Raw genomic sequence first — 17,264 nt, 5'->3', positions numbered from 1 at the left:
CAATGAAGATGTTCTACACTCACATACACCCTAAATACAGCAAAGCTCAAAGGATCTTGTGGTGTTTTTATAAGAGCAGTGTAAAAGATTTAACAACATGTTCTGAAAATAGTAACACTTCCAGCTCAAAAAAACCTAGCAATAATTTGTCTTGTTATTACAAATTGTGTTTTGGTTCTCTCCTCATCCATAGCCTAGAAGAAGTTACTACAAACGATTTTTTATGAAAACATAAAAAACATCCAAAATGCTAAGCACCAACTATTTCATTTCTTGTTAGTGACAGTTCTTCCTCTTGATTTCAAGAGGCAAAAACTTGCCTGGTTGAATATATTCAAAAGTCCTATTCATCAAGACTAATGGTGTTTATTTAGAATACCAACACTAGACAAATCAGGAAAAAATTCTCTTACCTTTGCTTGCTGTAGCCAAGAACAACTGAAGTAAAAGAACTGCTTGAACAATCCTGAATCTCAAGAAAATCTCCTGTATTCTGCCAACACAGCAGTGCTGCTTTTCCCAGGCAACCATTCTAGAATAAACAGATAAATAAATAAACCGCAATGACTAGAAAACATATAGGTGTATGGACATTATGACAAAATATGCTTCCAACATGAGCATAAATCTTCTCAACAATGTTATACTATTGGGCATATATTACACAGAAATGCATAGATACTCTGTATATTGCCAAGACACTAAGCGAGAAAGAGATATTTGCTGAAAGGAAAAAAAAAACTCAAAACCAAAGAAAACCCATCCAAGCTCTAATTCTCCAAAGACTACAAACACATCAGAGCATGGCCATGACTCCTTGCATAAATAAGACATTCAGCATTTGAAAAACAAACAAACAAACCCATTCAAAAGATTCGCACACAACATAAAACCCAAACAAAAGCTGACAGAGCAATCCTGGAAAGGTTGTCCAAAAGCTTTAATAATCTCAGTAAGTATGTAAGAAAGCATCTCTTCAGTCCACTACCCTCACATTCTCTCATGTGACACTTTAACAGCCACAAATGACTGTGGGCAGCAAGTTCATGAACAATATCATGAAAACCTGGTTTGTCCACGTTTCTGTTTAATGTGAGCAACAGGACAAAAGAAAATGTGTAGGACAAAGAATATACCTCCTATTATAAGAGATCCTGTTGTATGATTTTTTTTTAAGATCTTTTCAAAAAAGGTGCATTTGAATATTTTGCATGCTGAAAGAAACATTCAGGTGCTTTTTTCTTATATAGAAAAGTTTAGATACATAATGGCAAGTGATTCTGTAGCTGATTATCGAAACATGCAAAGCAGTAAACCTTAAATATTGAGTATCTTCCATGCATCATCCTTAGGGTAGATCAGAGCATTCTGCCTGACACCAGAAATTTAACTCGGCCATCACAAGTTGGGAGCATGTGCAAGTGTATTGGTTAGCACCCACACTGCTCACAAACTGCACTGTACTTCTGCTCGTGCTCTGTCAGGCTGCTGTAGCTTCCCTTCTTTTCAGGCATTGCTAAATGGTGAACTCTTTCAGGAGTTTTAAATTTTTTTTAAGGTTGGGGCTAAAATGTAATGTTTTTAGGAGATTCACACAAATGTAAACATTTATTAATTTACAATGGTTACTATGGGCTGAACTCTGTCAGAGAAGTGCCACGGGAATAAACTAAAAATCAGTGAAGTTGCTAAGTAATTGAAACCTTGAAAATTTATTAAACATACATGCAAATAAATTATAACAATATAGCAACATGGCATAGAAAGCATAAAGGAAAGACTTAAAAAAAAAAGAGCATTGCAACATTGTTGCCAGTAGTTTCAAGAATTATGCAACATGCAATAACAAATACAAAAATAAATTCTTCTAACAAATAAAAAAAAAGCTGACAAAATAAATCATATTCTAAAACAATAGTCATACCTAATATACCCATTCCTATGCAGGAACAGATCAAAACCAAATAAAAACAAGTAAAAAAAAGGACAGAAATGTCAATGGTGGGCTAGCTTTCTAAAGATCCCCAGGAAACATGTTCAAACCGGTCCTCCACTTGCTTCTCTGAATGCCTAAAAATCATGTATTAATAAAGTTGTTCCATCAGCAACCTAAGTAGCAGAATTAAATGAATTAGCCTAAGAATCTGATAATGAAAATTGTTGCGCTTAAATATACCTGACAACTTCAATGACTGTGCATTTACAGTGAAATTTCCTAGGGTTAAAAGAGATGCTCATCCAAAAACTGTTTCCTTTCTTTGCTTATTTACATTTCCCAGTCTAGTCTCAAATTAGGTCATTTCCAAGCAAAACCAAGCTGCATATCTATTCTTTCATTTTATGGGGAAATCTTTTGTACACTAAACCATCCATCCATAGTATGGATGTATTTAGACAACAAAACAAACACAAGTTCCAGTATCCCTTTTCTCTACTACCTAGACACCAAGAGTTGAAATGTGAATGGGATGGAGCCCAAAAATGCTCAGTGGCATCCACCCAGTGTAGCCATTGATACTGGTAAGTAATGAGGCAAGCTGCTTGCTTTGTAACACATATGATACTCATTGAGAACGTGCCTACATTCCCTGCTTTTTGTTTTCTCCTTAAGCCTCACTCCTGCAAACAGATAAGACGTGAAATGAGCTGACTAGGGCAGAGGTTTACTCCTGAACCACCAAGCGTGCCTTCTGTTTTGTTTGGCAGAGCCCATTAGACAATGATGTTAGTGTCCCACCCCCAGAAATAAAAACTGCATTACAAAAGCCTAAATTTGAGTACAGGAGCCAAGAAATTCCTGGTACTGACTCCAGCCCTGTCTAAGAACTCTGTAGCCCTAAGGAGTTTGAATGGACCTTCCTCTAACTCTGGCATTTCAGAGGGAGCTTTGCTAATATTTGTCCAGTATTTAAACAAAAGGCTGTAATAAATATTTTCTGTACATTTAGGTTTTTGTCTCATCTGGGGTTTTTTGACATTGTACTCACTTCCAGAGTTGGGCCTGGCAAAGACAAGTAGGGACAGAGCCAGAGCTTCTTGCTGACTGAACACAGTCACATCAAGAACTCCAAAACTATTCAAAGCTATGAAGGAAAATTAATGATCCTAGGCAAAGCAATAAAATCCAGATAACAGGAAAATACAGTGAAATACTAACATGGTCAGCTCAACTGACTTTTTGCAAGACTTTGAAGAGTTACACTAGTTCAAGACTTGTTCCAATGTTCATATAAAATATACAATTAAAAGAGTTGGGAAAATAATATTTGCGTTCCTTTATTTTTGCAACAATGTTGTTTAGACACTACCAAAGAAAAATCTTTGGTATTTTTTTTAAGAAAAAAGCAAGATATAAAATACAATTTCACCATATCTATTCAAATAAAGATCATATGATACATCCCAAAACATTTGGTCATTATGTTCTTCTAAAACTTATTTAAACACTTTTCTGTATTAGAATCCTAAATTTTTATTCTTAATGATCCTGAACAGTAATGTAATTGCAGATATATAGTTGTGAACATTACAGAAGTAGGCATAAGTGATTATTTTAATTTGTTATTAATTTGCTCATGTGTTCAAATGAACATTTGTATTCTTTTTCATAATAGATGAATACAGTGTGATTCAGGGAGCCCAGAATAATTATTCATAGTTTTTGCAGCAGGATGAAAAATTTTCACGTGTATATCAAGCAAATCTAATTAAGCACAACAGTTACTGAGCTACCCAAGTGTGGGAAAGAACTCTGTGTACAGACTTCAGGTAAAGATGTAACCAGCTGGCTTCGCTTTCTCAGTTACAACTAAGTGGTTACATTTCTTTATGGTCAGCAGAAAAAAATGAAAATTCAGAAAATAGAAATCAAAGGCTCAGGCATAAATCTGTTATGTCCTGTTTGCTCTCCATGAAGAGTGTCTTATTTTGACCAACAACAACCTTGTACCCAGGTCTTACAACATTTCACACCATCTTACTAATTTGAAAGTCAAACTATAATTGAGAGTGCTTTTCTTAAAACAAATGAACAAACAAATTTTGAAAAATTGGACTTTTTTTTTGTCTGTTGTGTTATACATGTCACAGTTCTGCATTAATATCACACTCTGCAAATTACAGAGGTTAGTGGAAACAAAGACAGGAAGATGGTATAAAAAAGGAGTCTGTATTCCTATAATTAACAATTAGCTCATGCCCTGCTATTTTACTTTACAACTTTCCAAGTGTGCACCCATAGGGGATATATCAAGACATTTAGCACTTACCTTCAGCAACTGCTTGCCTTGTAGTACAGCAGATATATTTCCATGGGACTAAAGCCAAAGAAAGTGCAAAACATAAATACAGCCATTGTGTTCTGTAATGTATTTTGTTACATCACTTTTGGAAAAATTTCACATCCAAATTTCACAATTCCTGTTGAAAATACATATTTACTGGCGGTCTTTGACATTTAATAAACTATTAGTTCTTTTATGCTAAGTTTTAGCCAGAGCAGGTTCTCACTGCCAATGCATAAACAGCTGGTTACAGAACCTTATGTTGGAAGTCATGTCCCAAAGTAATCATTCATTTACTTCCAATCATGCTGTCTACTGCTGCACCTCAAACTGCTTTGCTTAAGCCACACTTATTTAATCCATGTTCTTTGGGTATCATTCAATCTTCTGTATTCATCCCCTACTAAGATTGTGGATTTCAATAAAAATATTTCCCAAATTTATAGAAGCTACTGCTTAGGAGGAGGATAATAAGGAATGGTAAGCTTCTGGCTGCTCTTCTGTGATATTCTGCCTTATTCAAGCCTATACCAGGTGACAACAGGCTAAAACAAGGAAGAGAAACACATCAAACTGCCCAGGTATAAAAACTTATTGATGTCTTTCCTTTCAGAATGTAAGACTCTAGACTTCTTCCATCAACTCCTTAAATTTTCCAGACTGGAACCAAAATGCAGTGAAGTTTTCATTTTATTTTTACATTTTGGTTGAAGCAGCTTAGATGTAATAGGGAGGACGCTTATGTTGGAAACTATTGTGTCACAGTAAATCTTGGCACATACAGAATTTACTGACTTAACAGCAGAAGTAGCACCATTGAGTTCAAAATGTTGTTCCATGGGGGGGTTTCTTATGTGTTTTTCCAGAAGACAGTAATAGGATTATCACTGTCTGATAATAATTTGGATTTCATTAATTTTCTCCAGTGTTAATCATGTCTGTAAAAACTGTATTCTATATATTCACTTTATGTAAAACACCAGCTTTTTCTAAGACTGTAATGGTAATGCGTGCAAGTTCAAGGACCTTCCTTCTGACATAAATCATTACTGTTTTCTAAGATATTAAATATTTTACTTTTTAATAAGTTGGTTTACAGACAGCAACAAGCCATTTAAGCACAGACATCAGTCATCTGCAAAACTCATAGATGGTTGATTGAGTTCTTCAGAGAACTGGAGGATGAACTCTCTGAGAAATCAATTCTTTTGTTTAGCCTTTCAACTGTTGCAGGACACTTTTTAATATATTTTATTTTATAAATGCCCAGCTGTGCAAGCCAAGGTCTGCCTTCAGTTCAACTCACAGATCTCCCCTTAGAGAGCTCCCGTCATGTGAAAGAGCAAACTGAATCACTTAGGATTTGGGAGTGGAACGCGTTATTGGATGGCTCTCCATTATGGACTTCAGGGCCAAAAAACCTGCACTTTTGGTACTTAATTCTCTTGTACAGCAACTTGTGCTCTATATAGTGCAAAAATAGGACAAGGGGCAATTACAGGCAAGTTTTGTTCCCTCTTACCCAGACTGGAAATGTTTCAGGTCCTCATATCCAATAGTCATCTGGGAGATGAGTAAGAGACCTTTCTCTAGCTCCTATAAAACTTTTACACTATCCAGGAAATCCTTGTCTGCATGGTGTATTCCCTCAACAGCACAGTTTTACCCACACCCTCTATTAATGCTAGAGCAAACTAAAAAACCCTTCACTGACAATGCCTGAGCAGGTTTCCTCTTAAAAGAGTTTACAAAGTACTCGTGAAGCACAACAAGCAAAGATGAAATAAAAGTAGTTATGTTTGCCACAAGTCTGATTATTTCAATTTTGGACAGGTTTGTTTACATTTTCACTAATACTTTGGGGTATGGAAGTATAAAGGTTTAATGGAGGGGGGAAGCAACAAGAAGTGTTCTGCAGAGTAGAACACCACACAAAGGTTGGCACATCAGAAAAGATTAAAAGAACACTATGCATGCACCTTGAGCCATACAAAAGCATAAGAGAGGGTATACAGAGATATAAGCACAAAAAAGTACACAAAAAGCTTTCAAAACCTTTGTATTCAGCTACAGGACTTGATCTGATGCAGAGAGAAAGAGAGAAGGACAAAGACTTTTCTAAACCTCAAATATTCGTATCAGTGAACAATGTAAGCAGTCTGTGAGGTGTCAGGTGAGCGCCAGGCATGCCAAAAAGAAGACTGTCCAGCTCATGCTTTCAATTTTCCTACTTTACAAAAAAAAAAAAAAAAAAAAAAAAAAAGAGTTCTGAAAGTTTCATCTTACTGTAAGTGAAGGAAAATAAAAAGTAAATAGTTGTTTCTGCTCAGTTTACACTTTTCTTCCCCACTCTCTTTTCCAAGCTCTCTTGACTTGAATAGCAACACCCTAAAAAATAAATTATACCGTGATTTCATCCTAAGCTTCACTTTATGGACTTAACAGGTCTCTTGGATCCTGCACTTGGAGCCATTAAAATTTCTCTGGAAGCTAAGAAGCAGAGTATTTGGTGGAGGTTTTTGGTTGAAAGAGTGGGGGTGGGGGTGGTTTATAGCAGTCTCTCAGACTTTTTCAGTCAACAGCCCAATGACCAAAACTAATAATTTGTACCACAGAGACAAAACTCATCAGTTTGGAAGGATGGCTGCACTGAAGCAAGCATCTTCCAAAGTCCCACTAAAACTCTGATCTAGAATATGGCACCACTACCCTACACAGCCTAAGGAAATACAGTCACGTTGGCACTTCAGTCTCCACATGGGGTAAATATTTAGGGAACCTCTATTAAGACATTCTAAGAAACAGGGTTATGCCAGAACAGCATTCTGGGCCTCCTTTAGCACTTCTCCTCCTCAAGGTTCAATGTAAGTGTCTGCAGAGGAACAGGAGATGGTACTACTGCCCATGTTAGACTACTACAACTGAAACAAGTTTGTCAACAGCAAACATTCATAAACACTTGAAAGTCATCACATAGGTGAGTAGATGACTTGAAAGCAGCTCCAGAAAAGTTTATTTAAATCTGAACTCTTCCTGTGTGCACCCTCACAAATGTATCAGCTCAAAAAAATTTACTTTTACAACTACACTCCACATGGTTTTTTCGACCATCATCATCTCTATAAAAAAATCATTTACCTGCTCAGAAATAAACCACAATCATCACATTGCTGACTTGCCGAAACACAGACGAGGGTGAAAAAAGGAAAGCATTTTTAATCCAACTTATATGAACACATGGACTATGCTATGGATAAATAATGGAGGAACAAAGTCACTTCAAAACATGAAGCCCAACAGAAACCCATTCAGTCAGCTTATGTCCATAATTAATTTGGTGCAAAAGAAACAGGTATTCAAAGTGTGGTCGGGAACTTTAGAACTTAAACAGGAAATTTAGCAGCATTCACAATCAGGCATGCTCAAATGTCTAATAAATCCTGGCAGAGAGGCACAGTCCTTTTTTTCCTAAAGAAAGGGACTTACTAAGAGAATATTTTGACCACTAAAAGTATCAGTAAAAGGTTAAGTTTTGTTATGTGTGCACAATAACATTTCCACAATTATCAGAATCACATTGCTCTTTGTCTTTCTAATTCTACCATTTCTAGAAGTGTCACATCTTGTCAAACATGACAACTTCTGGTAAACCTTCTGATGGATCTCTTAGACCTTAACTCCTCAATGATTCCTTTAAGGAACACCATAAATGAGAAAACAGTACTTAATTTGTGAGGGGTTGTTCTTTTTTGGTAACTAAGGTATCACTTGACGTACTCATGTAAATTTCACTAAACAGAAATACTGTGATAAATTCTAGTAATTTTCTATAAATTCTACAGATTGAAAAAGTATTTTAAGTAGACTGAGGAACTTTATAAAGTATTTATTTTCTATCTACTGTCTCATCTATTGTAACTGACATTCTACAGTTTTTTTTGAAAATAAACAAAAATAAGCTCATGATGTTACTAACTATACTTTTTCTCTGAGCTGTTAAGAACACCATATTTAAGCCAGCAGAAGAGGACCTAGAACAGAACAACAAAATCATATTTTTATATGGCACTAGCTGAAAAGCAGCTGTTGTGCCAAATAGTATTTATATTTCTGTGTTACAGAACTCATCAATAGAAGAAAGACAGAAAATGCTGTGTCGGGGACTTGAACTGCCTGACACACTTCTAAAATCTTGTATCAGTTCTACTGCATGACACCTGCAATAAAACTGTCCTGGATCTGATGTAGGTAGCACTCACAAGTTGAATACCTGTGGCATAAAAAATATTCAGCTCACAGCTGAAGACAAATCCATGTGACTCGTGCAGGGAAGAGTTTGAGATGGATTTTTTTCTTTGATTTAATGTCAGCTACAAAAGACCCTTTGTCCATCCTGAACAACAATAAATTTCAAAGGTATTTTGTCACAAAAGGAATGCAAGGCTCCCAAGCAATTGAATCCTATTAATACCATATAGTTATACAAGCCTGTCTTTTTCATAGAGCAATTATAGAGCCTTTCCAAACTGTAACTCCACCAGGAATTTATGACTGGAAAGAGTAAGACCCTCATAATCATGAACATCTGTCTAACAAACAAAACTATCAACTCCATTCATGTTCACAAGCTGAGCAGCACCTACCAATGAATTAGTATCCTCTAAATCCTTGCATCTGGAAAAAAATCAAAGCTTTTAACTGAACCTAGATATACAAAACCACTTACTATTTACCATAAAGCTAACATTTCAGGGCAAATAACATGACTTATTCATGCTAATTTTTACACTGGAGTCTATGAGATAACTTGCATGAACTACCCTTACTTTGGCCTTCAAATAATCTAATCTAATATTCCACTGAAAACATAAAACTCAAGTGTTTTAAAACTTTCAAGTTTTAAAGCTAAACTGCTTTTGCCAAGGCCAGTGATCATGTTACATATTAAGAACTAAAAATTATTCAAATTTAACAAGAGTTATTCTCCCATGAACTCTCAAACTTTCTCAATCTGCCAGCACTCTACAGTTATTAGTGGAAGACCTGACTAAGAGCACTCACAGCACAAAAACTGTAAATGGAGTAATTAACTTGAGAATGGGAATACAGTCCTTCATCTCTCTCCAATTGGCCCTAATCTGAGCCAATTTCTGTTGATGTATAAGAAACAGAAGTTTAACATTCAATTTGGAAGGCACTGAAGAAAAAAGAATGTGCTAACAAACTCCATTTGATCTACAGAATTACCTTAAGACACTGAAGTAATATTAATAAAGATACCAATAACACTATTTCACTTGGTACCATAGTAGAAATGACATAACATCATCTTACAGTGTAAGTAGAAAATTTTGTGGCCCCAATTTGTATCTGAGCAAATTTTGTTTATGTGCAATTTCTTTCCTGCATCTTTTTTCACAGCATTCCACTTCAAAGATTTTTCTTCATCATTAAATTATAAGTGTGCTTCCTCAGTGAAGACAAGTTCTTGGAGATCCTCCTAAGCAAAGACATGTTTTTCGTTCTTTAGTTTAATTCAATAAACATACTACTGGTCACCTAGCAGAGGAACAAATTTTGCTTGTTTCCCCCATGGAAACATTTACAGAAGTCTGCTTTCTACTTGGAATACCCTTATGGTCAAAAGCTTAAGAATAGGAGTATCAGCTTGTGCAGTTCTCTTCTCGTGATGATGTACTCTGTCAGCCTATGTAAGCAACAGGGGGGAACATGTTCTGAGTAGACACACATAACACCAGATTTACTTTTTCAGTACAAGTGACAGAACTCAAGACACAACTAATTTGCTTTGGGATTGATATCTCTTAGATCTGGAGGTTGTAAACTCTATTTTGGCTCATGTTGAAGCCCATTCCAACACACCTTCAGCATTACTCAAACTGAGTAGGGAGTTGGCACAGATGATCCACTGTGGTTCCTCCCAACCATACCAATTCTGTGATTTCATGGAAGTCCAAACCAGCCTAGCCTTGTACAATTACACATTTAATTTGCTGGATAAACACATCTTGAACTAGTTTACAAACATTTATTCCCCATTTCCACATAAATCAATATAAGAAAATAACACAGTAAAAGCAACAGAGTTCAGTACTGTTAAAAATATTATCCATGAATGATGAAACCTATGTATTTCCAAAGCAAAAATAAATTCAGTCAAGAAAGGATGCTTCTAGTACACTTAGTCAGTGAACATGAAAACAAAACAAAACAAAAAACCAACCAACCAACCAAACAAACAAAAAAAAGGTGACTCTGAAGACATCACTTTCAGCGATACAGGTTCCTGGCAGAATGTATGCAAAAGAAGTAGGGAAAACTATTAAGCTGAATATATTCTCTGCACCTGTTCCCACAGAAAACGGGTTTGAGTGCAATCCCCGACCCGGTCTAGCCATACTGCCCCATCGGGACACTACCCTTTCTCTCCGTCTAAACCGCATTCAAACCCCACCAACGCCTCTACAAAAATCAGTCGCTTTTTAGGCCAATTTAAACCCGTTACTAAATGTTTCTCGCCGCTGACTGATTAAGCACTTAAGCTAACACTGGAGAGCTGAAGGAGAGCTTTCCACCAGCCCCGCCGAGAGCTGTACCTGCTGAGCAGCGCGGCGCCGCTCAGGACGAAGCCCGGCCGCGCTGCCCGCAGCCCCTCAGGGCGGCCTCGCCCCGCACCGGCCCGGCGCGAGTCCCAACGGGCCCGGCCCGCCCGCGGGACTCCCCTCAGCCCCCCGGGCCGCGCTCCCCCCGGCCGGGCGAGACCCGCAGTGCCACTCCAGGGGAGGATCCGTGACTAAGCGGGAGCCGCGGGACTCGCCCGCGGAGATCGGAGCTCCCCGACCTGCGCTCCTCCGCCCACCACCAGCGCCCCCGCCCTAACCTCGCTCGTCCCTCCGGGAGAGTCGGCGGGAAAGCCCATCCCAAGGGAGCCGCGCACCTCTGCCGCCCGGCCCGGCAGAGTCGTTCACCACCCGGCTCAGGGCGACTCCCATTCCCTCAGCCGCCGCGCTGCCCGTCCCTCCCGCCCTCGGGAGCCCGACGCCCCCGGCCGCCTCTGCTCCCGCGAGCCCGCGGCCGCTCACCTGGCGCCGGGCGGCCGCCCGTCCCGTCCGTGCTGTCCCGTCCCCGCCACGCCGCGCCGCTCGCTCAGCACTGGGCACAGCAGGCGCGCCGGCGGCCCCGGCAGCTGGGACAGCCACTGGTCGGGGGGCGGAGGCAGGCGAGGGAGGTGCTGCGAAAAGCCGAGGGAAGCCGGCGCGGCGGCGGCCGGCGGAGCCGCCGGGGAGCGGCCCCCGCCGCCCCTCGGAAAGGCGGGCTCGGCGGTCCCGGCCCCTCCCGCCCGGTGGCCCCGCGGGTGCGGGCGCGGTCTCGGCGCTGCAGCAGCGCCTGGGGGCGAGGCCGGCCCAGCGAGCAGTGCCGGCTGCGCTGGGACAAGGCTTGGGGACGCTCGGTGGCTGCGCGCAACCAACTCGGGGCCAGGAGCTACCACTGCGAGCAAACTTCCACGTTCCTTGGGGGGCAACGTGTTCAGGCTTAAACCAGCCTTCTCTCTTCTTTCCACTTTAAAACAGACTTAACTGCATTAAGCCCTACTATTACCATAGATTTTGCACATTTAACAGCCTTCATTGCATTTCAATGAGGTTCATTTCTTCAGTCCGTTCAGATTATTGGTAGTGTAAATGAGTTTCACTATCACAACGGCAGAAAGCTGAAACTGTGGCACTCCTCTTCCACTTTTCAATTGATTGGAATGAAGCATATTCTGAAAAGGCAGGATTTTCTATGACTCATTTTATACCAAATGCTCAGGAACTGCTCCTTGCATGTAGGCTGGCGGTCTGGTACCTAGGCACTATTGAAAAGAGAAAAAAAGCCTGGCTCTTGGGCGTAGCTGGGGAAAGCACATGCAGGGGGAGTGGCTGGAGCTTTAGATGACAACTCTTCTCAGTGTTACTGAAAAGATAAGACAGGGTCAAATTTTAGGAACTCCACAGGCAGCAGGTCTTCCTGAGGATGCAATGAGTCCACAGGATGAGCACAGTTTTGTAGAGAAATACTTGCAAAGAAGAAATGGGGGTAGATGAAGAGGCTTGTTTCATTTTGCTTAGATCAGTGGTGCCTTTGGATACTTTGGAGCTGGCATTTAGTTGGACACAAGGCCAGTGCTTTGCAGTTCCTCACATAGGAAAAAACCAGGAGGCATTTGTCTTTCTCTGCCTTGCTTAGTGGAACATCTTTCACTTCCTCAAAGGCTTAAGGACCACAAACTCTGTTCTCTTCCTAGCTTAAATCACCTGTGAGAATTATAACCACTTCTGATCTGGATGTCTGAGGTCAATGAGGAAGAAAAGAAAAATTGTCCTAAAGTTAGTGCTAAGAATGCAATGCATAAGAAGATCATTTGTCTATGAGAAGACCTGTCTAGTGATTCTATATAAGTGCTCTTTTGACACATCCACAGACAGTGTTCTGTACCAGTGTGGCTTAGTGATGTCTCCTGAGAAAGGCTAAAAAGTTCAACGAGGCTGGAAACTGAAGTCCAGCTTACTCCTGGACACCTTACCCATTGGTAGTGCAGGGTTAGGAAGCTTTCTGTGTTGCTGGTTGTATGAATAGTTACTGGTGTACAGATAAATGGAAGTCTGTCTCTGTCTATCCAACACCTCTGACAAATGATTTTTGGGTAAAAATCAGCCACTTGCTGAATTTTCAAGCACTGAAATGTAATTACAGGCAGGGGATTTACCTCAAAATACTTAGTCTCTTTCCACTCAGACCAAGTTAATTTACTAGGAGAAATTACTGTGCAATTTACAGAAGGAAAACACTGAATTTATATTTCTGTTTATTTAAACTGTGTTTTGCATACACCTGGGTGGTGTCCAGTAACACATAGAGAAACTAAACCAAATTCATTTCTAATGACCTAAAAACTAAGTAAAGAACTTAATACCCAGTGTATTTGTATTGCTCTGCTTGGCTGCTATCTATGCCATCTATACAGTTCTAGGACTACACTGGATCTGGGCAGTTTTGCATAGAAGCCAAAGGCAAACTCCTATGCTCTTACCAAGAAAACACACACTTGAGCAGGTCTGAGGAACAAGCATGGATAATTGAGTAACAAAGAACTTTTCAATCCCACTAGTTTGTTCATGTTTTTGAGAAAACACAAAAAGAAAAAAAAGTTACGTTAATTCAGATTGCTCAATGCCTCCTTTATTGCACTTGTGCAATACTGAACACTGGTTTAGTAGGAACAGCAGGCGATAAATGCAGGTTTAAGAAAATTATACTTCCTTGAAGAGAAGGAGTTTAATCTTCCCTCCCCAAACAAAATGATCATATGAAAACATCTTAAATATTTTTTTTTCTGGATCTGGAAGACTCTCCATAAAATGGGAGCACAGATACCATAAACTGGTGTTGATATCCAGTTTGGCCATGCATTCCCCTAGTGGGAAAATACTGGATTTCAAGGATTTAACAACTGAAGCGTTTTATTTTCACATGTGTTCAGCAAGATTGAATGTAGAAACCCCTCAAACAACTCCAACAAAGTCAGTGACTAAATTCCCATTAATTTCATCTTAACCAGAATTTGACATTATTCTTTCTAAATGGTTTGGGATTTATTATTATTATAACTACAACTACTACTACTACTACTACTACTACTACTACTACTACTACTACTTTAAACTCTTTCTCTATTTATGTTTGTGTATGTATACATGTTTCCTAAGGAGATAAGACATTACCCTGATGTGCTGCAGTATTAATTTTATGTTTAGAATTTAAGTATCCAAATAGAATTTGTTATAATTATATAATTCATGTCTTGGTAGGAAAAAAACATATATAACTGACAAGAGAAAGAGGAGAGTGGAGGTAGTGGGAGAAGTAAGGTCTGTTTCCCTTTTCATTTATGCTACGAGTGTTTGAAGCTGTTGTTCCACAAAGATGCTTGGTAGTCCTTCACTTTTTCTTAGTTGCCAGGATTGGGAGGTTGCTTTGCCCTGTGATGTGTATGTGATCGACCCCAGGGAGCATACATTGAGGGGACTGACTATTTCAATCAATCACATTAATATAATAACTTTTATGTCAAATCTAATTGGCCTAAAAAGCAAAGCAGAAGAGATCATTTCCATGGCTCTTGATTTTGTGGGGGTCTGTCTTCTTCTGTAACGTGATGCATTTCTGTGAACTCCATAAACTGATTTGAGGTCCAAAAAGCAGTTAAAATGGTTACACTTCTCTGTTTCATGTATAAATATAGTCCTTCCTGAAAATCACTCCTGTTCTATAACATAATGTACTAGTTATCAGTCACGTAAATTACAGCTCTTTGGGTAAAAAATATGTTAGAGTTTTTGTTTTAACTGATGGTAGCTCTGGAGATTAAATAAATTTATCTATGAGTCCTTAGGTCTATTTTCTGCTTTCAGCATTGCAAAGACGTAAACAACGAGTGAGCAATTTTAGGATAAGGAAGTGATATAGACTAGCTGTGGTGCTGAAAGGATTTAAATGTATCAAGGGAGGGGGATCTAAAACCTAATCTTTAAACTGCACATTTTAGGCACAAAGTTGAGAGCTTGATTTGTGAAAAACAGCTGCCTCTCATAAAAATTTGTGCCTGACCGTATCTTAAAAAAGAGTCCTTGGAGTAGATACACCTATCTAACATTCCAATAGAATAACTACTTATTAATATTCTTTTGTCAGAAAGTAGCACATAGGGGTGGGTACTATGAGTGCAGTGTTTGCTGAATGTTAACTGAGCCAATATATAAAAGAAATCTCTTAGATATGTAATCACTAAATAAGAAGTTTTAGTCTATCCAGTTGTGATTTTACATATGTTGTCAAATACTGAGTACAAAACCCAGGGTAAGATTTCCTCTTGACTGTAATAGTTTCTTCGTAAAAAAAGAAATATGTACTATCTTCCCTACTGAAGATTGAGGAAGGGTTTTTAAATAGTAATAATAAAAACAAATATGTCTCTGTGATTAACTTGTAAGCCTCAACTCACAAATGAAATATGCATTTCATTACTTGTATCATTATTATGGCAAGTGAAATTTATGTTCACCATGTTATTTGGCACTGCTGAATTCCATGTTGCAGTCTGTCCTGCTTGCAAATGTGCAGCCATGTCCTGTATTCCAGCTAAGTGTCCCTATTGCATTTGTGTTCCAAAATGGGGTAATGGTGGAGGCAATTTGTTAGGTATTGAGGCCAAAAGAAATGAGAAATCTTTGATACTGTTTTCTTTAACAAAATTTAATGTACCTTACATGACAAGTGAATGATTATATGTAGCAGCAGGATGAGCATTGTGTTCTGTTGGGTGATCAGGCCTTCAATACCTGTCCCTTTGCAAATGTGCTCGTGCAACACTCCATTCTTGGAATGGAGAGGAAGTATTACCTAGTGGACTAAAAGGTGAACAGAGCACGAGCTGAAATGCAAGAAATGTCATGTAAACATAAGAAAAAGATATTTTATGGTGAGAGTCATTGAGCACTGAAGCAGGTTGCCCAGAGAGCTTGTGGAGTCTCTACCCTTGGAGATGTTCAGTAGTCCAGATATGGACCTCGGCAACTGTTGCAGCAGCCCCTGCTCTGAGCAAGAATTTGGACTGGACTATCTTCAGAGGTCCCCTCCAGCCTCAGCTGGCCTATCACACTGTGAGAACAATTTTTGCTAACACTCTGCTTTCCCTTCGAATAAAATATACTTCTGGCCAAGCGAAGGACAATGATCATCAAATTGTAAAAAACTTGAGGGTGATGAAAGGCTTGCATACCCAAAAGTCCAGACCAAGGTGCTAATCAACATTATGGGAAACTACAAGGAAGGGTTGCCAAGGAAAGCAATTCTGAAGAGAACACCTGGAAAGGACAATTAAACCTTTCAATTCTCTATTTATGGCACTCACTCTCTTTAAATTGTACTGACATTTATATTTCCATTAGATAAACATTTTAAAGGAGTTGTAGCTTGTCCATAAAAAGTCTGTGTGGATCTTGGCAGGCAAATTCTCATTCTGGGAACATTTCATAGTTTTGCTTTTCTTTTTTTAAAACTTATTTTACAAAAAAAGTTCTGTTAACCTCTGAAAATTGACACTGGCTCTAATGGTTCCACATTAAATGCTCTTGTGTAGTAAGACTTTTATCATAGCATGAACTGTTAAAATAAAGCCAAGGAGGTTACTATGCCCCTGTTGATTCCTACATCTGTGTAACTGGTAAAGCAACAGAGAAGGATCTTTTTTATCACGGAACACTTTTCCAGTGCGTGGTCTGCAGTGTGTATCTTTCACGTACTAGGGAAAGGATTTTAGCTTTCATGCCAAGTCCTTTCACCCCTGAAAACACTTTTTTTTCTTCTTTTCCTGAGAGGAAAATTTGTGTTCATAGTTGTCCTGTCTTAAATCTATTCTTGGCTTTGCTATGTCTTTTAAACAAAGTATGTATATCTCAGCTGCAAAATAAGAGATGGATGGTGTAAAGGCAGAGTAAAATGTAAGATGCCATCATGTTTTGAGGAAGGCAATCTGCTTTTGGTGTATCAAAGGAAAGGAGATTTCCTTCTCCAGTTTATAATTTACTCCCTTGTTCTGCAGTGTTGATCTCTGCCCACTTTACTGTGAGTGACTGAATCAGGGAGTGTGGGGAGACCTTTGGAAACTGTTTCAGTACTTCTCAAAGGCCTTTCTGCTGAAGTTTCAACTTCCTTTTCAACTGTCCATTTTTTCAATCTTTCGCTAGCTTGGAAGAGAGGAAAGTTGTTCTTAAAAGGTCAGCTTATCCACCCTGCCATTGATTTTACACCAGCATAAATCCATTTAACAAAGTTTTTTTTTAATCATACTAAAATGCTTGGGAGGAAAAACAGAGTTTGAAAAAAATTTTTCAGAAGAGACCTTCATCCTTTGCTCTG

At 38.9% G+C, this 17,264-nt stretch overlaps 1 protein-coding gene across 7 annotated transcripts in view; it reads right to left on the bottom strand.

The window, feature by feature from the left end:
* Nucleotides 1–11,476, bottom strand: part of ADGRG2 (adhesion G protein-coupled receptor G2) — a 57,547-nt gene extending 46,071 nt beyond the window's left edge. For 4 of the 7 annotated variants that reach the window (XM_053935454.1, XM_053935458.1, XM_053935460.1 and 1 more), the window contains exons 1-2: nucleotides 10,901–10,983; nucleotides 414–532 (exon numbers count right to left, since the gene is read on the bottom strand). In XM_053935454.1, coding sequence (XP_053791429.1) covers nucleotides 414–531 — 118 coding nt within the window. In that variant the 5' untranslated portion in view covers nucleotide 532; nucleotides 10,901–10,983. Of the gene's footprint in view, nucleotides 1–413; nucleotides 533–4,268; nucleotides 4,352–10,900; nucleotides 10,984–11,184; nucleotides 11,262–11,386 lie in introns of those variants that run through there. The other 3 variants (XM_053935456.1, XM_053935455.1, XM_053935457.1) reach the window with 3 other exon arrangements.
* Nucleotides 11,477–17,264: the final 5,788 nt, after the last annotated feature.

Source organism: Vidua chalybeata, chromosome 2 (genome assembly GCF_026979565.1).
Source record: "Vidua chalybeata isolate OUT-0048 chromosome 2, bVidCha1 merged haplotype, whole genome shotgun sequence".
NCBI classification, from domain to species: Eukaryota; Metazoa; Chordata; class Aves; order Passeriformes; family Viduidae; genus Vidua; species Vidua chalybeata.
This window is presented reverse-complemented; position numbering and strand designations above follow the sequence as displayed.